Below are 27,398 nucleotides of genomic sequence, written 5' to 3' on the forward strand. Positions count from 1 at the left end.
ATCCAGAGGGACTTAAATGTCTCTCATAAATACAACTGAGCATTTGAGGATTAAGGGCCTTGCGCAAGGGCCCAGCAGTGGCAGCTTGGCAGTGCTGGGATTTGAACTCACAACCTTCAGATCAGTTTCAGGGAGGTGGCTTCACTGGCTACTGCACTATTGTAGATTTTGACTTATACAATGGCAAACTTTAATCTTTGGATTTATGAACCAGCAATAAGAAGAGAAAGGGTTTTCAAAGAACATTTAAACCCACTGGAATTTCTGAAAAAGAACTGCTGAAGAAACTCTTTCCATGACATTCTGTATTGGAATTAGCATTTGACCTTGGGGAGCATTTTGGCCAGAGACTTCAAGAAATTTTAGCATCCCTCCACTGCTACAAGTATGCTCTACGCTTCTTTGCCAAAGGATGTTTTATAAATGCAGTTGGAGACTTAATTGGGGTACACAAGTCTACGGCATTAAGGATTATTCATCGAGATTCTCATGCCATCAGACAGACTTCCACTGTAGCTGACTGAATAAAGTGAAGATGGATTTTGTTCAATATTGCTGGATTTCCAAATGTATAGGAGCCATAGATGGAACACACATTAGGATTCAAGCACCTTCAAGCTATGAGCAGTTGTTTGTTAATAGGAAAGGCTACCACAGTATTAATGTGCAGGTGATTTGTTATGCCAAACTCAGAGTGCTCAACTGTGTCGGTTGCTGACCAGGACCAACCCATGACTCAAGAATGTTGGTCAATTCCAAAATTCATGATGCATTTGAGAGAGGAGAAATGCAGGGTGTATTGTGACTGCATGGTGCTAGGTGACTCTGGTTATCCACTAAAACCCTGGCTTCTCAAACCCTTCTTGAACCCAGTCAGTGTACCTCAAACGCAGTACAACACAGCCCATGCCATAACAAGGAATGTTTTTGAAAGGTGTTTGAGTCCTGAAATTTTATTTATGAAATTTAGATTTTATTGTCTGAGAGATCTTGCACTCTCAGACCTAGAGGAAGACCACATGGATGAAGAACCAGCTTTGGAGATCACTCTGACAGGAGATGAAGATGGATCTTGGTATTATATTTGACAAATGATTGTAGAAAACACATTGTTTGACTGAGAAAACTGAAATAATTACTATTTTGAAATGTATTTGACACATAATTTATTCATCAAACCAATATTTTTACAAAAAATATGATGCAGATGATCAGTAAAAACAACTGAAATATTATATAATTCTTCAAATCACTTAAATACAACTAAATTAATTTAGGTTTTATGTAGACCTATAGTAACCATTGCTTTAATTTAACTACATAACAAGTAAAGTTAATGGGAAAATATCAGAAATTAATAAATACAATTAATTTATTAATTATTTTTTGGACAATGGTCAATGAGATCAGTTCATGTCCAAGGTTATGTAACTCCAACTTCAGCGTTGTTTCCTCCAATAGCAGTTTTTATATTTGTAATTTTTGTTTTGCCTCTTTCAGTGTCAATAATTCATATTGTTTTTCCAGTATATGGTTCATGGTTAGCTTGCTTGGAGTGTCTTTCTGTGTCCGAGCCATTTCCCACAGGTGCCACTTGGGTGCTGTGCAAATCATCATCTTTAAAAAAGAAAAAGAAAAGTAGTTGTTAGTAACATTAAGAAATGATAAGAACACATTTCTAGTTATACAACCCCAATTCTAAAAAGGTTGGGACACTGTGTAAAATGTAAATAAAAACACAATGCAATGATTTGCAAATCTCACAAACCCATATGTTATTCACAATAGAACATAGAAAACATATCAAATGTTTAAACTGAGGAAATGTACTAATTTAAGAAAGAAATATGGTAATTTGATGGCATTTTGCAGCTAATTAGGTTAATTGGCAACAGGTCAGTAACATGATTGGGTATAAAAATAGTGGTCAGACAAATCGAAATGTGAAATTCTTTAGGAAACCATGGATGCCATGTCCTCTAAACTAAAGAGGAGAGGGACCATCTGGGTTTTTATCAGTGCTCAGTTTAAAAAACCTGCATTTCTAATCGTATGGGGGTACATTACTGCCTATGGAATGGGCAGCTTTCACATCTGGAAAGGCACCATCAATGCTGAAAGGTATATACAGGTTTTTGAGCAACATATTCTTCCATCCAGATTCCATCGCACCTTTACTTCTGAGAGACTCTGCCTCTCTAAGATGCTCTTTTATACCCAATCATTATAGGAACGTTATATTTTGTATAAAATATTCACTAGCCTCCCCTAAGAAATCAATATATCACCCAATACATTTTCTTTTTGATTTCTTTTTTTTTCATCAACGGTTCGATTTTATCACATCTTAAACCTGTTCAAGGGCGGGCACTAATACCTGTGGGCGTGATCTACACGCAACACTGTTTACTGTTTAAACATTTGACATTGGTTTTATTAATTATGCTGGCTGCTCACTCACACACTTGCTGCAGACACACACAGGCAGCGAGAGTGGAGAATGACGCGGACTTACGCCCCTCCTGGTCTTAAAAGGAAATACTCCCAGATCATTAAAAGAGGTGATGTGTAACACAAGGGATCGCACCAAACCGTATCAGTCATTCGCTTACACATTGTGTCATGTATACTCGGACAGACAAATAAGACTGTAGCTCGACTATACACTTAGACAAAAATTTTAACTGGTTAATCAAACCCTCCTGAGTTTCTTCCTCATGTTGCGTTAGTTTGTAAGTTTTACCTGTACCTGCTGCAGTCATTTGTGAGAATTAACTTTGAAATCGTGGCAAAATTGCACCTTGAGATTCATCTATTATCAGTTTATTTGTCATGTCAACAACACCAGATCATTAATTATACAGACTTAACAGGTTCAGACTGTTGGCTAGAGTGTCTTTGCTTGTGTGAGGAAGAAGTGTAATTACTTCTGAACACCAATGTGAATTGTATATCTACAAGTATATGTGAAACCAATGAGAAATGCTTATAGTGTGTTGTAAGAAAAGACACATGAGACATGAGTATTGAACAAAAAAAAAACCCCAGATACTTTATTGATTATTTAAAAGCAAAAAAACAACAACAAACAAACAAACATGCAATACAGCTATTAAAAAGCAATATTAACCTAAACATTTATTAGGTTAGAATATTATTTACAGATATTAGTACATTTCATACTATTAACAACAACAACAACAACAACAACAACAGTAATAATAATAATAATAATAATAATAATAATAATAATAATAATAATAATAATAATAATAAAAGACTAATGCTGGAATCTAAGTGTAAAATACTTCCATTGATACTTGTTACACATTTTATGATGAGGTGGTGACGATGAGGTGGTCACTACGAAGTTTTGAAGATTATAGCTCTCATATATATATTGGAATTAGACTAGAACGGATTCGGACAGGCCTCCTGATAAATTCCTCCTCCTCAGTCTCCTCAACAGGATTCACACACTGCCTTCTTCTACTAGGAATGGCTTCTTCCTTGTCCTCTTCATCCCTCCTCCTCCTCCGGCTTTGGGTGGGAATCAACACATGGCCTACAACATCAGGCTGAAGAACCACACAGTCAGTTATATTGACACTGACGCGAGGACGGGACACAGGAGTAACAGAAGGGGGTGTGTTCGTCGCAGTGGATGGTCTATTTAAATGTGATAGTCTCCTCACAGGGGTTGGTCTTCTTACAGGGGAGGTTCTTCTTAAAAGGGATGATAATCTCAAAGGAGATGGGCTTCTCAAAGGGGTGTGATTCTCAAAGGGGATGGGCTTCTTACAGGAGATTGTCTTAGGAAAGGGGGTGAGATTCTCAGAGCAGATGGACCTTCTAAAGGGGATGGGCTTCTCAAAAGGGGTGAGCTTCTAAAAGGCACCTCATGCTCATCACCACCATCTTGCACCTCCTCATGCTGATCAGGCATGTGGACGTCATCCTCATGGGCAGCTTGTGGGCAGGAAACAGTGGGTCAAACGATGTTTCCTCCCTCCGTCATCCTGTGTTGAAAGAGATGAACAGACTGTGAGACACATCTGCACGTCTTGTAAAAGGAACCAGAAATCCTCATGCTAAACAGTCCTTTGCACAAAACATATTTACACAAGTTAACTGTAAATTACTGTCATCTTCCTATAATGGTCCATACATCCTCAGTATTTATGTTATAGCTGTATGTAGAGGTGTAAGATACGGGTGTTACAGACTTCACCGTTAGTCATGGTCTATAATCAGACACTTACCTCACTCCCAAAAAAACAGAATAAAATACATTTGTCTATTACAATTTTTTTTTGCTGATCTCTAATGGTTCTCATCACTTTTGTGTCAGTCTGTGGCTCCGCAAAAACTCTTCCCATCCTCTTTCTCCTAAATCACACAACTCCTAACTTTAATACACACTACAGCTATGAAGAGCAAAGCATCGCTGACTAGAATTAAACCAAACAACTTTATATTTTTGCTTAAGCAGCACTGCACACTGGTCAGATTTATTATTATTATTATTATTATTATTATTATTATTATTATTATTATTATCATTTTTTGCTCAGTCAACTGCCTTTTCTCATAGCAGCTCTCTCTCTCCAATATTTGGAGAGATATATTGAGCAATATTTTTCATTCTCAAAATTATCTTTGAAACAAGAACAATTAGGAAATTTCATCTGTTTGTTTGCTTTTGTTAGATATACATAAAGATGTGCAAAGACAATTCTGTACAAAGGATAAATATTTTCTTCAGTTTTCACCACTGGCTTGTGTGTTTTTAAAACTGATTAAATACCATGACCCCGACCATAAAACCAGTTTTTAAACTTAATTATTACACTGTGAACATTTCTTTAAATATTTTACTAAATGTTTTAACTCTTTCGCTATTGTAACACTGTTTATAATTTAATTTCTGCCCACTTTAACACAGTTTTCTTTCCTATTAGTTGTACAGCAGTTTCTGAACCACACAGATGAACAACTAGATAATAAACTACAACACATTTCATATTATTGTGAGTATTTTACCTGTTTTAACACGATTATTACTTTCCAGAGACTCTATTCACTGTTTACAGCCCCGTAAAAATTCACACCAAAAAACCCTGAAAATTGAAAAACAATTATTTGTCAACATTGGCTATGCTAACTAGCCGGCTAGCTAATCTTAGCTTCACTAATGTTCCTTCTCAGCATAAGTATTTGACTTTAGTAAACTTTTAGTAAACTTTAAGAATATATCAGTCTTTTCAAACAAGATAGCAAACACAAAAACAAGCCAAACAATAATAATTGATTAGCCAAACGATAATGAACACATCCAAAAGGGTTTTTACCAAAACCCTCTTAATGCTGTTAATGATATTCCTGATTGTGTTTATGCCTGTTTAGTGCGAACGTGGCCACTTTTTTGTAATAACGTGGTGTTTAAAACACTTGCTGCTTAACTGAAAATGAGAAAACTCGGTAACTCACTGTTCCAGGGGTTGTACAGTCCACTCCATCCAGGGCTAAGCCTCTTTTAGTACTGTCTGCTCCATCCGGGGCTAAGCCTCTTTTAGTACAGTCCGCTCCATCTGAGGCTGTCTCTTTTAAGCCTCTTTTGTATGGAGTAAAATTTGTGCTAAACAAATAATTATACCATTTTGCAAACAAACACAATCTGCTTTGCAAAGGAAAACTTGACTCTCAAACAAACAGAAAGCGATTTTCTCACAAATGTGTCGGCACAGATTTTCTCACAAATGTGTCGGCGCAGATTTTCTCACAAATGCGTCGCCTTGATTTTCTTACAAATGTGTCGGTGCAGATTTTCTCACAAATACAGCTAAGCATTGAAAATTTTTATTTTTCATGCTTCTAAAAATGACATTCCTGTGTCTCAAGTCAATTAATCATAGTCACGGTCACATGAAAAAAATCTAATAAATAATTATTTTTATTTTGGATTTTTGATATTGCATCATTATGTAGTCTGTGCTCATGCCATCTCGCTTGCTCACTCACTTCTCACTTGCTCACTCACTGTCTGCAAGTAGGAGAACTATGTAAATTAGCAGGACCTCGCACCCCACCTGCGACAGGCCTGGGTGCAGTATTTACCCTGATAATGTTCAAGTTTGTTTATCAAATTATGTTCAAATGGAGCTAGCTAGCTGGTTGGTTTGCATGGTGTAAATTAGCTTGTTTTAAGTCTGCTGCTGTAGCCTACGTACGCTAAATTAAAATTCGTAAGCGAATTTAATTTAGACAGTTGAACAGAAAATTTTAATAATACAGATGATAATCTTCTGAAAAGACGGTCTGCTGATCATTTGGCATGTAGAGAAAGAAGTTACTTTCCAAAGCTCTTCTGATGCGCCGCTCTTTGAGCTGTTTTAAGGTAAGCTGCCAAGTCCGCCCCTCCGCCTCCATTTTATGTCAAGAGTTCCCTTACCTGCCAAATCTTCCTCAGAAAAAACATCCTGCTCTGTCTTTTCTTATAGAGGGCGACAGTGTTGTTTGACACACCAGTTTGGTATTAAGTTGCACCCCTAGGAACTTTAGTTGTCCACTATCTCCATTTCCTCCCGCCTTATGGTGACGGGGTGGGGAGCCGCTTGCTGCGCTGGAAGTCCACCACCAGCTCTTTGGTTTACCGGATGTTGAGCTGGAGGTGGTTGTTGTCGCACCATCTTATAAACACTAGTTAATATGTGGTGTTAATGTAGGAGAAGCCCTTAAACTACTCTTGGCAGGACTGGATGATGGTATTATTCACAAGAGAAAGCTTGGGCTCCTCACAGGTAAAATCTCCTTCAAAGTTATTGACATCCCTCTTTGTTGTAATTAGTGGTTTAAAAGGGGGCGTAATCTTCCTCTGTTCCATCAGCACCTAGTTGATCTCTTTGAAGAATGGATGAACTTTGATGTCTTCCTCCTGGCCCTGGGACTTCACACGGCCAAACCGAGTCTTGGGACTCTTCCGAGGAATGCTTTGAGGATGCTGACCGCCTCTCTGCTGAGCTTTAAAGGGTAGCACAGCTTATGATAGATGATGGACTCAAACAGCTTCTCATAGTTGTCATCATCTCATACATGATTACACCTAGGGCCCACCAATCCACTGACATGCTGTATTCCCATCTCTGTATCATCTCAGGTGCCATGTAGTTGGGTGTGCCACACAGACTGGTGGTAGTCAAACTATCCAGAATGGTCTCTTTGCACATGCCAAAGTCAGCAAGCTTGCAGTGGCCATCTGCATCTAAGGGGATGTTTTTGGGTTTGAGATCTCTATGAATGATCCCATTGCGTTGAAAGAACATGAGAGTACAGGTGATCTCAGCAGCTTAAAATTGGGAGTGTGGTTCATCAAACCCACATGAGCGTGCAATATGGTATGAAAGCTCCCCTCCATTCACATATTCCATAGCGAAGCACAGGTAATCATTGGTCTGGAAGCAGCAGAAAAGGTACGTCAGGTACGGGTGTTTGCTGGCCAGAGCCAGGATGCTTCTCTCCGTAAGAGTGTAGTCCATCCATCCATCCATCCATTAATCTTCTACCACTTACTCCTTTTCAGGGTCACGGGGGAACCTGGAGCCTATCCCAGGGAGCATGAGGCACAAGGCGGGGTACACCCTGGACAGGGTGCCAATCCATCGCAGGGCACAATCACATACACACTCACACACCCATTCATACACTACGGACATTTTAGATACACCAATCAGGCTACCATGCATGTCTTTGGACTGGGGGAGGAAATCGGAACACCCGGAGGAAACCCCTGCAGCATGGGGAGAACATGCAAACTCCGCACACACATGGCCCTGGCAGGACAAGAGTGTAGTCCATGTTAACATATTCCGGTATCATGTCTTTCTTCAATATCTTCAGCGCATACACCTCATCTGTGCCTCTGAGTTCAGCCAGAATAACCTTGCCAAATGCACCCCTTCCAAGCATGCTGAGGCACGCTGAAGTCCTCCAGACTCTTTCTTTCAGGCCGCAGCTCATTGTTCTCCCGGCACTCCTTTGAACTACCCACATTTAGGGATGAACTTGGCTTTAATTTCTACTCCATGTGATCAATCAATCAACTCCAGGCAATGTTGTTATGTCCCTGTCACATGTGTTGGATTCAGAGAGAAACTCTTCAACCTGGTGTAACGGCAAAATGAGCTTGCAATGTTTCAAAAATGTACTTTCAATTTTCTAAAGCTACAGCTATGGGTTAAGAATTCATCATTACTCTATAATTTAACCTCCCCACATGATAAATGAAAGCATCTCTTAGTTTGTTTAATCACATTTTATTGGCTACAAGCTACTATGCAGAGAAACTGGATTAACCAATCAGCAATGTGCATTTTTCACGCTTCTGTTTGAAAGCACTTAGCTAGATAGCTATATCTAGCGATATCAAAGTGACAGTCAATGAAATACTGGAGGAGAAGGTTAGATCTACAGTTCTATAATGTAAAATATCACCCCCATCACTAACATGTTATTGCAATCATTTTCAGTGTATGGAGGTAACAAAATGACAGTGCATGGAAGTAACACTGAATGGTGGTAGCAAAAATGACACAATTAAATAATAAATTGTTATAAAATTACATTATAAAGAAATCAATATTAAAATTACATTTTTGCATCACGCTTATTTTTTTATCCGCATCTCATTTCTTTATCTGCTCCCAACAACATTCTTTTCAATTTTCCCTCAAATGTGCAGGGGCTCCATTACAAGGTGATCAGGGGTGGCGCTGACCCCCACTAAAATCCAGTTGGCCACATCAGGTGCCCCCCTACCAGATCTATTGACACTGACTTGTTTTCATGCCAGTCAGTTTCTAACTATCTCTGGTGAAATGAACGATTCTAAGAATTTCACTGATCAACTCTGGCTACAGTCATGGATATCGGGTGGAGTGTGTAATTTCATCGAGTGGACTTTACATTATCAAGCTTGGCGAGATGCAAAAAAAAAAACAGAAGTACAGATGGGTAGCCTCTGTGTGTGGTTTAATTTAAGAGTGAAGGGTGTCTCGTATCCCCTTGAAGGGGTTTATAAACCCATATGTTATTCACAGTAGAACATAGAGAACATACCAAATGTTTAAACTAATGTACCATTTTAACAAAAAAAAGTCATTTTGAATTTGATGGCCACAATGTGTCTCTAAAAAGTTGGAAAGGGGGCAACAAAAGGCTGGAAAAGTAAGAGTTACTAAAAAGAAACAGCTGGAGATTAATTGGCAACAGGTCAGTAACATGATTGGGTATAAAAAGAATATCTTAGAGAGGCAGAGTCTTTCAGAAGTAAAGATGGGCAGAGGTCCACCAATCTGTGAAAAACTGCAGCTACAGTTTGTGGAGTAATTTCAGAACAATGTTCCTCAATGTAAAATTGCGAAGTCTATGAATATCTCATCATCTACAGTACATAATATCATCAAAATATTCAGAGAATCTGGAGAAATCTCTGTACGCAAGGGACAAGGGTGAAAATCAATATTGCTTGCCCATATCTTCAGGCCCTCAAGCAGCACTGCATTAAAAACAGGCATGATTCTGTAATGGAAATCAATGCATGGGCTCAGAAACACCTCCAGAACTCATTGTCTGTGAAAACAGTTCCCATGCTACCCACAAATGCTGGTTAAAGCTCTGTCATGCAGAGAAGAAGCCATATGTGAACACCACCGTCTTCTCTGGGCCAAAGCTCATTTAAAATGGACTGAGGCAATGTGGAAAACTGTTCTGTGGTCAGACTAAATTTTAAATTCTTTTTAGAAACCATGGATGCCGCGTCCTCTAAACTAAAGAGGACTAAAGAGAAGAGGGACCATCCGGCTTTTTATCAGCACTCAGTTCAAAAGCGTGCATCTCTGATGGTATGGGGGTTCATTAGTGGCTATGGAAGGCACCATAATGCTGAAAGGTGTATACAAGTTTTAGAGAAACATATTCTTCCATCCCATCTTTACTTCTGAGAGACACTGCCTCTCTAAGGTACTTTTTTTCTTACTGACCTGCTTGCCAATTAACCTAATTAGTTGCAAAATGTTCCTCCAGCTGATTCTTTTTACTTACTTTTCCAGCCTTTTGTTGCCCCCATCCCAACTTTTTTGAGATGTGCTGCGGCCATGAAATTCAAAATTACTTTATTGTTTTTCTGAAAATGAAACATTTCCTCAGTTTAAACATTTCCTCAGTTTTCCTCAGTTTGATATTTTCTGTTCTATTGTGAATAACATATGGGTTTATAAGATTTGCAAATCATTGCATTCTTTTTTTATTTACATTTTACACAGAGTCCCAACTTTTTTGGAATTGGGGTCGAAGTTGTTGTTTTGTCAAACAGCAGCATATTAAATTACATTCGCCTGAAATTCAAAGAGTAGCATCTTAACGTTTTAAATGTTCGAGCCTCCCACAGTTATTCCTTGAATTCAATGAGCAATTTAGATGTGAATGATGTATTTTACATGTTTAATAAACACCAGAAATATGTTTCTGTATTTAGCTTACAGTGCCCTAATAAAGACAATAAAATTGTCTTTATTAATTAACCTTTTGTTCTTTTGTTAAAAATAAATAAATAAATAACAAAAATACTCTGCTCCCATGGATTGCAAACAAAACACAGGTTTATAAGAAAAACTGTGTTAAATATATGTTTGCAACAATTATTGGCACCATTTCAGCCAATACTTTGTGCTGACTCCCTTTGCCAAGATAACAGCTCTGAGTCTTCTCATAATGCCTGACGAGGTTGGAGAATACATTCCTCCAAACAGAATCTCTCCAGGTCCTTAAAATTTTGAAGCCCACACTGGTGGACTCTCCTCTTCAGTTCCCCCCACAGGTTTTCTATGGGTTTCAAATCAGGGGACTGGGATGACCATAGCAGGATTTGTGTTGATTTTAATGAATGTTTTGGATTATTGTCCTACTGGAAGATCCAACCACGGCCCATTTTGCTCAACAATCTTTTGCCGCACATCACAGCTATATTAACACAGCTATATTATCCATTGTAATGAACGACTAAAGGAATTTGACCTGTGTTACCTCATATTTATACCCCTGTGAAACAGGAAGTCATGGATGAACAATTTCCTGTTCCTAGTCACCCAGGTGTACAATTTTTTTTTTTTTTTAAATATCATTGGGAATATGCGTCAAATATATTTTTCTCATATGAATTCATAGGGGTGCCAATCATTGTTGCACACCTATATTTAACAAAGATTTTTTTTTAATAAACCTGTGTTGTGTTTGAAATTGTTTGATATCCATGAAAGCAGTTTAAAAAAAATAAAATAAAAATAATTAAAAAAAAAAGATCAAAAGGTTAAACAATAAACACAATTTTTCTCAAATTTAGTCTACTCAGCTCAGGGACCAGCTTTACATTGCCCTGCTAATGAATAAAATTTGTCTTACTGATGGTGTAGATCCATATGAACTACATTTACATTTACGTTTATTCATTTAGCAGACGCTTTTATCCAAAGTGACTTACAAATTAAAAAATACAAGCAAAGTGAAAAATCAAGCAGAGAACAATACAAGTAGTGCTACAATACAAGATCTATTTATTGAGTTCTAGAAGAAGCAGAATGCGCAGAGTAGAGGTGTAAGTGCCAGAGTAAGTTTTTTTTTAGGGGTTGGTTACGTGTTCAGTTCAGAACTACCATGTTTTATCTGGTGTGAGTTTGAGTGCCTATTATTTTGAGCAATTTTTAAATTTCAAGTCATTGATTTAGTGTTTCTGCAGTAGTGTTTCTCAAGTGGCTGCAGATCAACAGGCAGGTAGCAGATGCAGGCAGCTTCTCGTCTTTATACTACATGTAGTGATAAAGTGTATAAGAGTAAATTTGGACATGTTGACTCTTTCTTCTCTCTGTGTGTGTTCAAGTATGTTTCTGGTGAAAAGAGGAACTTTTGAACCATTTTGAAGGACTGTGTAGCAGCTAGAATACTTCATTAATTTATTAACCACTTTCCATCCAATTTTCTCAGTCAGTTGAAAGCTACAGTGATGCTTGAAAGTTTGTGAAGTTTGTGAAAGTTTGTAAGCTACAGTGATGCTTGAAAGTTTGTGAACCCATTAGAACAACTTTTGTGCTTAGGGTTGTTGTCTTGCTGCATGACCCAGCAGTATAAATTTTATGTTTTGGAATGGTGAAGTCAATGTCCTGACCTTAATCCAATAGAATAAGTTATAGAATAAGAATAATCCAATAGTTGAAGGGACTTCCATCTGAGCATGTGTATGAGAAGACACCCATGGAGTGAGCTTCCAAGCATTTTGTCCTTTAATTACGCTTTTCATGCAACCTGAATCTTTTCGAAGACATTTGGTGCCTTCTTTTTCAATTACTCAGTTTACAATTATAACCAGAAAGGACTTATGGCTTCTGAAAGACTACGGACTTTGTTAATGTCACCCGTACCTATTATGCATTAATGGCGGTGAATTTTACACCCTTAATTTCACACATGAAGTCAACCTTTCAAAGGTGGGCAGCTCTACCATTATCCCCTCTTGGTAGAATGAATACGGTAAAAATTAACATTCTTTTTACCTATTTTAACAATTTATTATCTACTTCAATGATATACGCACTGTGGAGGTGTATTGAGGGAAGGTATACGGTAAACACGAATCATCTTACTTATTTTGTTTGTTTGTTTGTTTTTGTTTGTTGTTTTTTGTTTCCCCCTTTCTTTTGGTTTTGGCTGTGATTGTTTTGTTGGGGCCGGGTATGGTGGGGGTTGTTGGATGAGGTGTTATGTAAAATAGGATTTTCCAATAAAAATTCTATGGCAAAAAAAAAAAAATGTGGAAAGATATGAAGCAAGAAGTTCATGTGAGGAAACCCACCAACATCCCAGAGAATTTGGGATGTATAAGCTGTTCTTTACTGAGGAATGGGCTAAAATTCCTCCAAGCCGATGTGCAGGACTGATCACCAGTTACTATAAACATTTAGTGGCAGTTACTTTTTTTTTTTTTAATTTCACACCATTTCAGGTCCAGGTACCACTCCAAACATTGGGTCTTATTTATCAGGCTGGACATGAACAGGTTTATTCATGTATTTTTGTAAGAGCATTTACACAAAAAATGTGTTATTCATGATGATTCCATAATTTTGGAAAACTATCATACTCATGCTCCTGAGTGTGTGTAAATTTCTGCATAAGAAGACTAACTAATATGAACCTATTGATCGACTTCAAATAATTTTTTTTTGCAAGTATTACTGTACTTTTATATCTGAAATAAGTTTAAATGACTCATTCTTTTAATTATGTTTACAGCTTTTAACATATGCGCTTATATGATAGTCCCTATCAAAAACACATTTTGTCAAACCCAGTCATTTTATATTATTGGCATTAATTAAAGAATATGAAAAATAAACAAAGCAAGCCAACACAAACCCATAAATGAAGACAAATAAAATGAATAATGTAATTATGTCAAAAGAGATGGTGCCAATAAAAAAAGAGGGTTGGCTGGTCTGTCTGTGCATAGTTATATGCTATCAACAAATGCCGCAGCTGACACAAGATTTAATGCTCGCTTTGCTTATGAGGGAAAAGATGTTTAAAGAATGGTATGAATTTTTTTTTAGACAATGTAAAGTGGCTTATAAATTAGTTCCATTTGCCATAGAATCTTCTTTTAAGACTGTGCAACACTTCCACATGTCAGCTGAGACCCTTAAAACAATTTTAAAATAGCATGCTTGGTGTGCATGAGCACTTGAGTACGGTGTAACTCTTTTTTTTTCTCCTTAATTCACCTCACTTAATTCACACCCAATTCACCGTTTCTATAATTTGCCTGTAGATTTTGCCATTTTCAAGTGTTGTTACACTGCTAACTATTTTCATTGGCATAGAAGTGACACAAAATAACTTCCACTTCTGTCTGTCTGCATTTTGTTTCACTGTTTAGTAGTCATTTCATGTTTCTAGCACTCTGTGCACTTGACTTTTTATGGAGTTTTGTGGGCATCACTAAATGCCAATGATCAGTATAAGCATCAATAGAAAGCAAATCTGTATTTCCTAAACTTTTATAAATCTGACAGAAAAATTTTGTTTGGTTTATCTTACACAAACATGATACACAACGTTACTAATCGTTGATTGATAAATGAGGCCTTATGTAAATATAAGTTCACACATGGTCCTTAATGTCATGGATGTCCTGAACTCTGAACTTCAGTTCCCAGCAGCCACTGCACCTCTGCATCACTTTCACATGGCCAAGTGCACCTGATTCTCATTCCCTTTACGAGGCACGTGTATATAGTCACAGTTTGCACTGCACTCTTTGTCTTGCTTCAATTGTCTTCTGTTGCCAAGTTATGCTCTCTCGTCTCCCACGTATTGGTTTGTGGTTTTCATTTTCATGTGTTCAGTGTCTTTTATTTTGATATTAATTAAACTTTTAATCTGCATCCCTCTCCCCCTTGAAATTGTGACACTTAAGGTTTTATTACATATTTTAAACAATATTTGAAGGTACATTATATTCGTTTTCATACGAATGATACATACCGAGGGTACGATATGAAAGAAGAGACTTTAAATGAACAGAAAAGAATCTATGAACAGTGCCATTAAGCAACAAAACTACCCACCTATGAAGTGAAGAACTCTTTAAATCTTTGACCTGAGCTGCTTCAATAGCATGCTTTTAGAGAGTTTCTGATTTTTAAAATGAAACCCTCTGCTTTTCTGCAACTGTGGCCTATTGAGTACTCAGATCCACAAGCCAGCACGACTCCCCCAGATCAAGAGGAGACTGTAGATGCCCCCTGCTCTGCTCCAACTGCATCAGGCACATCCAACCAGACAAATACCCCGCTGGAAAGCTGGTGTCTGTGGCCAGGTATCTGGGCTGACCATCAAAGATGGTTGCCACTGTGACCTACAACCAGGAAAAGTGAAAGGAAAATGAAGTTATTAGTCATTATGTCAGCTGTTTGCCCTGCATCTGACTTTGTCTCTACCCAGGTATAGTTGTGTGTAGTCTTTATATTCTGACTAAATTCATCAGCCCATAAACTACTTTACAATTGTACTGATAAGTGTGATGCACTCATGCATTTTGGGTGGATGCTACACACATTGGTAGGAGCGGTGATGGCATTAAATTGTTATTTAATCCTTTAAAGCATGCTCTACAATCATCCAATCATGCCCTATTAATAAGATATACCTTTATGACAGTTCCACTGAAAATGATTACAATATGATGCTAGAAACTAGATGAAATTAGATTTTATCCTTTAAATAAAAAAAAAAATAAAAAAAAAAAGAGATTATAAACCCCTCCCGCATTAGATCTCCAGTATTACACATGTCGACACCTTGCTGTTCCTGAGCTCTGAGTGCTATCTGGCCTTAAAACAAAACCGGTATAAATGCAGCATTCTGATTGGAATCCTATTTCAAATGGTCACCAACTAAATGTGATTAAACAAAGAGACTAGTTTGTTTGATGTCTGGGCAGTTAAATATGCAATTACTTTGTTAACCTTTTATGAACATCACTATAGCACAATATAAAACTGAATATTTTTGTGCTGTAATTGAGCTATAAAGATGTTCATAAAACATATGCATGATGATAGTATCATGCTAACCATACAGACATAATAAATTGGAACTGAAAAATATTTCAGGGAGTTCAAACCTGAAATCCACCCCCTAGTTTTGCCACTGAATACACTACATATTTATATAAACACATTACATCTCCATCTAATATATCTATCTAATATATCTATCTATGTGTCGTGTTTCTTGCACAAAAAAATATTAATAAATACATAGAGTCTGAATGACCACTATATTAGTACCATACAAAAAGTATGCTTATCATTCTAATTATCTTGTTTTTGGGAAAGAAAGGACTCAGCCTTCACAAAAGTAAAACAGTGAACAAAAAATGAATGCTATACCAAATCTTTAATAGCATTCCTATGACAACATAGCAGTAAGAACAAGTCAGAATCAGATAGAGAAACAGTTTCAGTGTGTGAGAAAATTAAATGCTAGCATAATAACATACAGCAGCAGTAGTGCACACACATTAATCCAAATTTGCACATAACAGGATTCATCATATTGCACCAATATCCTCTCAGGCAGCATATATTATGGTTACTGTTAATAGTATTAAAGATGCCATGGGTCATTAAATTATCTTCTCTGTGTTATAAAGTTTCTTTCACTAGGGATAATTTAAGCAGCAATAGAGATACACAGCAGGTTATCAATAAGATAAAACATTCACTGGTATGGCAGAGATAGGTGTTTAAGGCTGTTTTCACATAAAAAAAATTCTTTGCTATAGTAAAAACAAAATGCATTGTTTCAGTTAGGTTTCACACTGTTTGGATGAAAGGGTATTGGACACAGCTACATAAATCATTCTCTAAAACCAGTGTATTCAGTGTAAATATCATTTTGCATTAGAAAACAAGTGAAATTTTCTATGGGCATAGATGCTCACTGAAATGGTGTTCAGGCTTTATAGGAATTTTCATGTAACCATGATTGTAGTCGACTGAACCCAATTCACATAAAACATAAAATCACCAAAGGCCTGTGTTAGTATTGTTACAATGTGTCTGCTACAGTAAAGCTATAAAGTTACTATGAATCTATGGGGCTCCATTAGATGCTAGAGGGAACTGATTATTTCTTAGCTGTGACATAGCATTACAAAGTATTTGCTTGCTGAATACTTGTGTGAGTAAACTCACTAATCTCAGATACAGTCTATTAGTAGTAGTCTAAACTTTTCAGAAGAAGAAAATAAATATAAACATGTAACAATCCTTAAATAATTACAGTCAAATAAATTCCAGTGTTTAGAAACCTCTTGCTTTAAGTAGTCTCATACAAACAGTAGAATTCTTCCATTGTATAAGGCACAGTAGATCCCATTTGGCATTCACTGAGTCTGTGCTCCAATGTGTATTTCTTTTAAAGGCAGTGGAGCCCTACTGTAGGTTACAATCCCTGAAATATCTATCTCGACTAAAATACTATTATTTGATTCTTGCTCCAGCATTCTGATCACATTAATATAGTGGGTAATTGTGAATTTAAAAATAGTAGGTAGAAGTAAATGCTTTAAAAATCATCTTTTTGGAAGTATGAACAACATGAATGAAACTATTTAGGTGACATCATATTCCTATATTTGCTTGTTTCAATTAAGTAATGGCTGTCACACTTACGTTAATAACCCCTGGTTTTGTCTGAGAAACAATGAGTGGGCTATGCTTGCAATTTTTTTTCAACTTTGTATACAAGTGAGAAGAGGAAAAAAAACAAGAAGAAAAAAAAAAAAACAAAAACAAAAAAACCAAACAAACAAACAAAAAAACAACAGCTGGTGGCTGCATGTTCCAAACTGCATGATCATCTCTTTTTTAACTTGTCTGCAGCAAGCAAATTGCTAATAGCGCAGATGTGCTGTTATTTTAATAGTGATTTCTGGTTTTAAGTTGGAATGAATAATAAGAATAATTTATAACTATTTATTCAATAACAATTTCACTCAAGTTGGCTCTACAAGCCTTCAGAGTTATCAGTTCTGTTTCCAGTTCCATGAAAAAACAAGTTCAGTTGTACTCCATGTGCCATTTTTTTTTTTTTTTCAAATCCCTGGTCCCAGGACATTGTCACTACATTTGCAGATTAAAGAGTTATTTCAGCTGCAAGGTGGTGACATGACAATAAAAAAAATAATAAAATCCATTCAGTAGTAAATCAAAAACAAAACTGAGGGTGACGCTTCACATTGTTCCCATCGGTGTGCTTCTTACTGTGGGAAAATATTGTGAAATGTGGAAGATTGTTTTTTTTTTTCCATGTTTGTGTGAGCTGACAGTTGTCTTCTCCTTTGTTCCCTTTTTTAATCATCCACCTCCTTTTAAATCTCCATCATGTTTCTCTTTCAAAGTCATGAAAATCCTTAAGATCAGCAGCTTTTTGTGCCAACTGCATTGAGTAAGTTGTATTTAACAATTTAATGGCAAAGGCAGTATATACTGGTTTAACCAGAACAATGTGTTCAAGCTTTCTCCTAAACATAGATCCTTGTTCGTATAAGGGTGTTAGGAGGGATGTGCCACATTGTGAGCCATCCAGTTTACTTTGGTGGTCCAGCTCTCTCTAAGAGCTTCATCAAACTTCTGCCGGAACTGTTTCAGTGCCTCTTCATCAGTCTTACCCAATGCAAGAGAGTCCTGTAACACACAAAAAGACACATGAAAAACAAATTGGGGGTGGGCAGGGACCATCTAGTAAGCTTTGGTGCTTTGCTCAAGAGAGAGGAGAGAGGTCAGAGGACAATGGCCAGAGTGGTTTGAGCTAACAAGACCTCTACAATGTAAAATAAAATAAAATAAAATAAAATAAAATAATTTAGTGAGGTTAGATTGGGCTCAGGCTTGGCTGTAGAGTCCTCTCTATGTAAGAATATCTCCATGTTGGACTGTGACTGGGTGCATGACAGTGTACCTTTAAGTACTGAATGTCCTTGACAGAGGTGAGTTCTGGTAACCCAGAAGTCAGCATCAGGGCAAAGAGCGTGATGAACAGATTTCCATTCTTCCTCAGAATCAGATAAGCATCCTCACAGTACTGCCTAAAACTACACACACACAGACAACACAGAGAGTAGGAGACTTGACTGTGACCCTGCCAGATAACTTGATTTAATAAACTCAGTGAATGTTGGTGTTAATGAAATGCTGTCTATGACTTGCCTGCCAAATTTCTCAGTGTTACCAGTTTTGCCCTGCTGAATGACATGAATGAAGTCATGTGTGAGAATGAATGGAACACGCTCTCTCTTGATTCCAAACTTTGATTTGAAGTTCCCCAAGATATGACCAAAATCTATATGGAAGAGCTGACACATACACACACAAAAATGTCTTTGTGACTAATTAACATATTTTAAAAAATCTTTTATACTTTGAACAACTTCTGATACTTACCTGTCCTGTGCTTCGGACCATGATGTTGTCGCTATGACGATCTCCGATGCCCAGAACATAGGTGGCGACACAATATCCAGCACAAGACAGTGTGAACTCCTCAATGGCTTTCTCCAGAGCCTCACTACAAATACAAAAGACACTCAGCTCTTTCATCCTATATTTCTTTTTTTGTAATCCCCTGTATCAAATTTATAGTTGCATAGTGTTTGTGTGATCAATAACACTAATCAGCATGTTAGTCAATAAGTAGCATGTAACAAAACAAAAGCTGTACATTAGAGTATAATTAAGTAAGAAAAATTTACATCCCAATTACATCTCAAAAACTGCACAAAAATTATTTGTTATTTTAAAAATATTCCAATGTGCCAGAAAAAAAAATCAAAAAAACTGGCAACCCTGCTGGTGTAAGCACAGACCATTCGCTTTGTTTTGCATTCAGCTGTTTGTTAGTTATGCTGTGAAAGTCATGTAGTTCTGTGTAGCTCAAATGTGTTTTTGAATTCTGTGCTCTCCACTTTTTCCTCCGTCTTTCCCATTTGCTGTGGTGTGTTAATAGCACCAGCAAGTATGCTACCATATTGGCCTTTAAAAACAGCATGCTTGGGAAAAGTGTGTGTGTTTTTAAACCCCTGTAGCCTCTCCTGATTCAGGATAAAGAGGAAGCTACTTTTTCAGAGGAGGGAGTGTGGGCTTGATTAGGTGTAATATACAGTCGTGTTCAAATGAATAGTGCGCTAATAAAAGTGAATGAAGTGCAAATATTTTTAATAGATTTTTTTCCATATTTCAAATGTAGTGGAAACATTACACATTCAATTCTAAATCAAAGCATTAACAAATTTTATCAAGTCTGCATTATTCTTTTACAGGAAGCAAAGAAAAGTAATATTAATCTGTGTTTGTACTTTTTAATTTTGTTTTCCTTTGTTAGCATAAAAAGAAAAAAAAAAACTGTGAATGATTGTTGCTATTTGTCAGTCGGTTTGTTTTTCTTCTCAATAAAACTTTATTGGGGGGGGGATAGCAGTGTCAACATTTTTCCCTTAAAACTCAAACACTTATAAACTGATTTTAAGATTTAACTTCACTTTAAATTACTGAACTAATATTTAGTTGCATAACCATTGTTTTTGATAAGTGTAGCACTTATGTGCTACAGCAAGACAACCAACTTCTGGCACCTAGGGACAGGTAATTTCAGCCCAGGCTGAACAAAGTACATTCCACAGTTCGTGAATTTTTGGGTTTTGCTTCAGAAACTGCATTTTTAAGTCACCCCCCAAGTTTTCAATGGGGTTGAGGTCAGGGGATTGAGCTAGCCATTCCATTACCTCAATGCTTTTTGTCTGGAACCAAGATGTTGCCCACTTACTTGTGTGTTTTGGGTCATTGTCTTGTTGAAATACCAGGGGGCATTTCCTCTTTGGCATAGGGCAACATAATCTCAAGTATTTTGATGTATTCAAATTGATCCATGATCCCTGGTATACGATAAACATGCCAGACACCGTGGTATGAAAAACATCCCCATACCATAATTTTTGCACCACCATGCTTCACTGTCTTCACAGTGGACTGTGGCTTGAATTCAGTACCCGGGGGTCACCTGATGTACTGTTGATGACCACTATACCCGAAAAGAACAATTTTACTCACATCAGTTCACAGAATGTTACACCATTTCTCTTTGGGCTAATCGCTGTTTCTCTTGGCCAATTTTAACCAATTCCATTTTTTCAAGAAATTGTGGTTTACAGGGGCTTCTTGCTGATAGCTTAGCTTTGATCAAATGTCTTCTGTCTGTAACAGTACATAAAGGTAATTTTAGATCATTTTTTAACTTTCTGGAGGTGATGACTGGCTGAACTGTGACTATTCTTCGACAAGTTTTAACAGTAGTTGCTTGTTTTCTTCCATGTGTTTCAGGTTTTTGTTGCCATTTTAAAGCATTGGAGATCATTTTAGCTGAGCATCCTATAATTTGATGCACTTCTTTATATGTTTTCCCCTCTCCAATCAACTTTTGAATCAAATTACATTGTTCTTCTGACCAATGTTTGGAACGGCCCATTTTACTTAGCAATTCAGAAGAAAATATATTTTATAACGATGTGTGAAACATTTGTTTCCCTTTTTCCTTAATAAAAGACAAATAATGACACCCTTTTTTTCACAGAATGAATGAATTCTCTAATTAAACTCCACACTATTATTTTGAACACACCCCTTTCAATGAATGAGTCAATTACTCAGAACAAGCAGCGTGCAGGTCATGACAGTTGGGTCTGTTGTTTTTCTATTACACTACTACATATACAAGTAAATTATTTGCAATGCTGATATATCACTACTAACAACATAACAGTGGTTCATCAGGTTACTGATGTTGTACTGCTTTTATATATATATATATATATATATATATATATATATATATATATATATATATATATATATATATATATATATATATATATATATATATATATATATATATATTTTAATATAATATAATATAATATATAAAACACAACTGTAGGTGTAATACATTTATATTTTATTACGAATAGCCTACTTTATTTTGTAGCCCTACAAATTTAATAAGGAGTTTTGCTCTACTGCTTACTCTAACCAGTACATACATATATGAACACATGCATACATACACATTTGACACCACTAAAGAAACTGTGCTAGGTGCAGTTTTCTTATTTTCTCAGTTTTATAGTTGGAAAAAAAAACAAAAAAAAACAAAACACACACACCAAAGAAATATAGATCATTTGTAGGCACTCAAATAAAAAAGTAAATCTTCTGTGAAGATGATTTGAAGATTTTTTACAAGGGAACCTACTCTTATCTATTTGCAAGGTATGTATGATTACAACTTGTTGCTGGATACTGAGAGAAGAATTGAAAATGTTTAGTCAAAGCTCACTTACAATAGAGGCATATAGGGCAGTTTTTGGACAAGTTAAGAAATGTTTAAAATATGCTATTATTTTAACAAAAATGAACTAAACTATTACACTGTGCAGGTACAACTTATTTACCATTGATGTCTTACCCAGGGTTTTTGTCCTTGAGCCAGCTGAGCAGAGCATCTTTGTTGAAGGCTGCTGCAGCTGCCATGTTGCTGCTATTTTTTTGGATGTTAGCGATGGTGTCAGCAGAGGATACAACCTCGATCAGCCCTGTGCGATCTCCTGTTGCCAGGCAACCATAAGGCACAATTCTGTGAGTGAAATATTAGATTGAATGTTATTTTGTTAAAAAAAAAAAGAAAAAAAGTATGTAGCATGAAAATCAAGAGAATAAATACACCAACTTAAGATTTTCAAATCAAAAAGTGCGTCTCATTTTTAAATTTTAATATTTATTATGGCGTGGGGGTGTGTGTGTGTGTGAGAGAGAGAGATATTGGGGTCCTGTGGACTGGAGTCCCATTCAGAGTGTGTGAAATGTCTTATTTCAGTTATTACTTATGCTTTGGATTTCAAATGCATACATATTTTTGCAACACTGAGCAAAAGACAATTTTGAAAAGAAGAGGGCATGAAATAGTTCTAGATGGAATGTGTTGCTGGAATATGGAAGGTAATGTGATGGCCACTACCATTTTGGAACAGTGCTTTTAAATAAAATCAGAAGACATTTTTCTTGGCATTTCCATCGTGTGTGCTACAGCTTCCATACTGAAGACCAGACATTCTCCTTTAGAATTTTTAGGTAGAGAGCAGAATTCATGTTTCCCTCAATTGCCCAAGTCCTGAAGCAGCCCCACACCATCACCCTACCACCGCCATGCTTGACTATAGGTATGATGTTCTTTTTGTGGAATCCTGTGTTTGCTTTACGCCAGAAATAACAGGGGACCCCTGTCTTCCAAATAGTTAAACTTTTGACTCATCAGTCCACAGAATATTCTCCCAAAAGGTTTAAGGATCATAAAGGTGTTTTTGGCAAAATTCAGATGAGCCTTAAATGTTCTTCTGGGTTAGCAGTGGTTTTCACGTCACCACCCTTCCATGGATACCATTTTTGCCCAGTGTCTTTCTCATAGTGTAGTCATGAACAGTGACCTTGAACATTTGACCCCTTTCCTACAGTGGCTATATGATGTTGAGATCCATCTTTTCACACTTGGGGCAACTGGGGGACTCATACACAACTATTATAAAAGCTGCAAACATTCACCGATGCTCAAGAAAGCAACACGATACATCAAGAGCCAAGGGGGGTGTAAACTTGTGAACAGGATGATTGGTGTAATTTGGGGTTGTTTTTTTTTTTTTTTTTTTTTTAACTTTTTCATTCAGTACTGCCCTTCAGAAGCTAATAAGATGTTTACATGTTTCCCAGAATACAAAATAATAATTTTGGAAAGGGGGCAAATATGCAGAAGATGCTGGAAAAGCAAAGAATGTGCAGGACCTGGAGTATTTTTCTGAAGAACAGTGGGCAGTTTAACTGCTCAGGACAAACAAGGGCGTCATGAACAACTATCACAAACCAAAAAAACAGCTGTTGATCATCCAGGTAACAAAAACACTGCATGAAAAATCAAGGATATGTAAACTTTTAAACTGGTTCATTTGTGTAAATTCAGTTATTATTGTGTTTTGTAGACTATATGTAAACATCTGTTATGTGAAAGTTTATTTAGGGCAGTATGACATAAAAAATAAATGCAATTTTAATGATCACTCATTAAAAAAAAAAACTTTTTGCAAAACTTACATTCTGCAAAGGGTATGTAAATTCATGAGCACAACTGTACTCTCTGCAGGTAAGGTAGGATTTTGGTTCTTGTATACTGGCTGCTTGGCTCTACTGAATTTAACATTGATTGACATTACTATTGTTGATTTTAGAATTGTTTTAAAGTGTTTGTTGGTATATTGCTAATTAGTTGTCTTAGGTGTGTAATCAAGAGTGGTTTCAGTGTTCCTTAAGGTGTAAAATGTGCACAGGGCTTATGGAGATATACTAAAGGTTTATGTCTGTAGAGGCTAGACATGAACCACTTCACTCTGTACCAAGCTCCCTTCAAGCCTCTAATACAGCTTGACTGAACCCAGCATCTCTCAATATACAACGAAAACATGCATCAAGACTCTTCTCGTTTTTGCTGCCAGCACTGCTGCTATACTTGGACTATAAACTGTAAATATGGACTGTAAAACTGTAAACTATTGTGTAATATAGCAGCACATGCTCTATGTATCTATTGTCCTGTGTATTTACTGTTTTGCACTCATCTCACACTGTTGTGTATTGCACTTTAGGTAGGTCTGAATTGCACCATGGTCCTGAAGAAACGTCACTTTGTTCCAGTGTATACAAGCTAAATAGAGGAATGAAAAAACCTATGTGACTTGACTTGACGTGGGCCTTCACTTCCCCTGGCTGTCTAACAGCTGAGTCACTGACAGTCTTCAGATGAAGACTAAAGACCTACCTCTTCACCAAGCATTTAAATTAATGCTTCTATTTAAAAAGAAATCTCGTCTTGTGTGTTTTCTTTCATGTTGTACTAACATCCTCCAACAGCATTTTGGCTAGATGGTATTATTAGTCCTTGACCTAGTGAATTAGCATGTTTTTGATAATGACTACAAAGCACTTCTGTAATTCACTGTGGATACAAGGGTCTGCCAGCTACTGCTGTAAATGTAAATGTGTTACTATATTCAAATGACTGAAACTATTAATACATGTGAAAAATATTTATAGAATAAATACTTTACTACCTGAGGTCCAGGTTTGCTTCCTTCCACAGCATATCCATTAACCTTAGGATCTGTAGAGTCAACATGTCCTGTCTGAGATCTGGCAATAAAAAGCAATTGACTTATTTAGTTGCCATTACCAGACTTTCTTTGCACTTGACCACAATTATTTATGCCTCTGCCCCTCCCTTCAACATTCATGTCCACCTCTCTTCCTCTTTATCCATATCCTTCCCTCTTCACGGTCTCTCACCATCTCCATTCTTGAAGATGATTCCCAGCGTGTCTCCCAGTAGCAGCTTGTTATTGTAAACAATCCAAAGAGGCTTCATTTTAGAGTCCATGTACCTGCACTTCTCCACACTAAATGCAAGAGAGGAAATGAGAGGTTTTTGGCTACAGTTTCGATCAGTCTGTAAATAGTATGCTAACTGGCCACTTTAATAGGAACACCAGTACCCCTGCTCATTCATGTAATTATCCCAATCAGACAATCATGTGGCAGCAATGCAGTGCATGAATTCATGCAGACACAGGTCCTGTGCTTCAGTTCATGTTCACATCAAACATCAGAATGGGAAAAATCTCATTCCGTGATCTTAGTAACATTGTGGCATAGTTGGTGATGCTATTACAGTGATATTTTAAAAAAATAAATAGGGAAGACATTGAGAAAAAAAAAATAATTACCACTGAAGAACACTGAAATCGGTCATTTTCATGAAACCAGTTTCAGATGACTTCTGTTTTGTGACATTACCATGCTAGCAGTAGCCATCAGAAGATAAATCGTCGCCAAGAAGGGATGCACATGACCTTCAACAATACTCAAACAGGCTGTGGCATTCAAGTGATGGTTGACTGGTATTAATGGGCCCAAAGTGTGCCAAGAAAACATTCCCCACACCATTACACCACCTCCACCAGCCTGGACTGCTGACACAAGGCAGGCTGGGTGTAGGGATTCATGCTGTTTGAGCCAAATTCTGAGCCTAACATCTGTGTGTTTCAGCAGAAATCGATATGCATCAAACCAGGCAACGTTTTTCCAGTCTTCAACTGTCCAGTTTTGGTGAGCCTGTGCCCACTGCAGCCTCAGCTTTCTGCTCTTTGCTGACAGAAGTGGAACCCAACATCTTCTGCTGTTGTAGCCCATCTGCTTCAAGGTTCGACATTGAGCTCACCACAATCGTACAGAGTGGTAATTGGAGTTACTGTAGCTTTTCTGTCAGTTCGAACCAGTCTGCCAATTCTCCGTTGACCTCACTCATCAACAAGGTATTTCTGTCCACAGAACTGCTGCTAACTGGATGTTTTTTCTTTATTGCACTGTTCAGATTAAACTCTAGAGACTGCTGTGCATGAAAATCCCAGCAGATCAGTTAAAGAAATACTCAAACCAGCCTGTCTGGCAAAAACAATCATCCCATGGTCAAAATCAATATCACATTTCTTCCTCCATTCAGATCGTTGATGTGAACATTACCCGAAGCTACTGGCCCAAATCTGCATTATTTCATGCATTGCACTGCTGCCACACGATTGGCTGGTTAGATAATTGTATGAATGAGTATGTGTACAGGTGTTCCTAATAAAGTGATGGATGGGTGTATATATATAAAAGAAAGCCTTCTTACTTGACATCAGCAAGCAATATCTGGGGGTTAAGTGGTGAGTGAAGGTCTGACAGAATCTCAATGAATCCCGTCTGTCTAAGGCACTTCATCATGGCCTCCTTCAGCTGAGCCTCTTTGGTTTTATTCTTTGATTTTATTGTGCCCAGTTTGATCAACTCATTCACAGCTTTTAGCTTACCAAGAGCCTCAACCTGCATTTAAAAACAGACAGACACACAATTCATTATAAGATTTGTATTTGGTGTATATTCAATTAATTTCAATGCATTTTGAATAATGTAAATAATGAAAAAAAGAAAAAAGAGGCAGGATTATGTGTTGCAGGACACCTACACTCTATTGTCATTTGATGAAATGATCGTAGGTCTACTTTATCTTAAACAAGCAGATTCTAGTTCATTTTACATATTACAAACTAACATGAATCTGTTACAAATCTATCCAGCAATACATTTGGTTCTAAGTATAATAGTATTTTTTTTTTTTTTTTACTAAAACTCTACAAGCCACCATGAGGAGTTTTCCAGGAAATGTTAGATCTATCTTAAGTTCCATGAAATTACATATAAAAATTAAAAAGGTACCTATTTCACAAATGTGTTTACAAGTACTGATACTGTAAAGTGCATGTTTGTATTTCTGAACTTCATCCCATTTATTGCAATACAGCAATGGGGCAAGCTGGCATTTAACCCAGTTCTTCTGAAAGCTCGGAGTACTGCCACAGTAACTGCTCTTGTGAGGACATAGGAAACAATTTCCTCATGTCTGGATAGGACAAAAAATAGTATTCTGCAATACACAGTCAACACAGACTCAAATTCTGTGTGTTGTGGGTTCAATGATTTAAAATGACCCAGTGGGTTCACAGATTTTAAATGTGTGTGTCCATTAATCGCTACCAAGATATAAGCCAAACATATAGTGCACTCCAATAATATTGGCACCCATGGTAAATATGAGCAAAG

The 27,398-nt window shown here is 37.0% G+C and overlaps 1 protein-coding gene and 1 pseudogene across 1 annotated transcript in view; both read right to left on the reverse strand.

Moving 5' to 3' along the window:
- Positions 1–6,739: 6,739 nt before the first annotated feature.
- On the reverse strand, positions 6,740–8,882 carry LOC108280279 (protein kinase C epsilon type-like; annotated as a pseudogene).
- Positions 8,883–15,986: 7,104 nt separating this feature from the next.
- Positions 15,987–27,398, reverse strand: part of pik3cb (phosphatidylinositol-4,5-bisphosphate 3-kinase, catalytic subunit beta) — a 58,895-nt gene continuing 47,483 nt past the window's right edge. The window contains exons 16-23 of the mRNA XM_017495942.3: positions 26,431–26,621; positions 25,047–25,156; positions 24,815–24,893; positions 22,129–22,296; positions 19,056–19,179; positions 18,822–18,967; positions 18,574–18,706; positions 15,987–18,299 (exon numbers count right to left, since the gene is read on the reverse strand). Coding sequence (XP_017351431.2) covers positions 18,168–18,299; positions 18,574–18,706; positions 18,822–18,967; positions 19,056–19,179; positions 22,129–22,296; positions 24,815–24,893; positions 25,047–25,156; positions 26,431–26,621 — 1,083 coding nt within the window. The 3' untranslated portion in view covers positions 15,987–18,167. The remainder of the gene's footprint in view (positions 18,300–18,573; positions 18,707–18,821; positions 18,968–19,055; positions 19,180–22,128; positions 22,297–24,814; positions 24,894–25,046; positions 25,157–26,430; positions 26,622–27,398) is intronic.

Source organism: Ictalurus punctatus, chromosome 20 (genome assembly GCF_001660625.3).
Source record: "Ictalurus punctatus breed USDA103 chromosome 20, Coco_2.0, whole genome shotgun sequence".
Taxonomy (NCBI): Eukaryota; Metazoa; Chordata; class Actinopteri; order Siluriformes; family Ictaluridae; genus Ictalurus; species Ictalurus punctatus.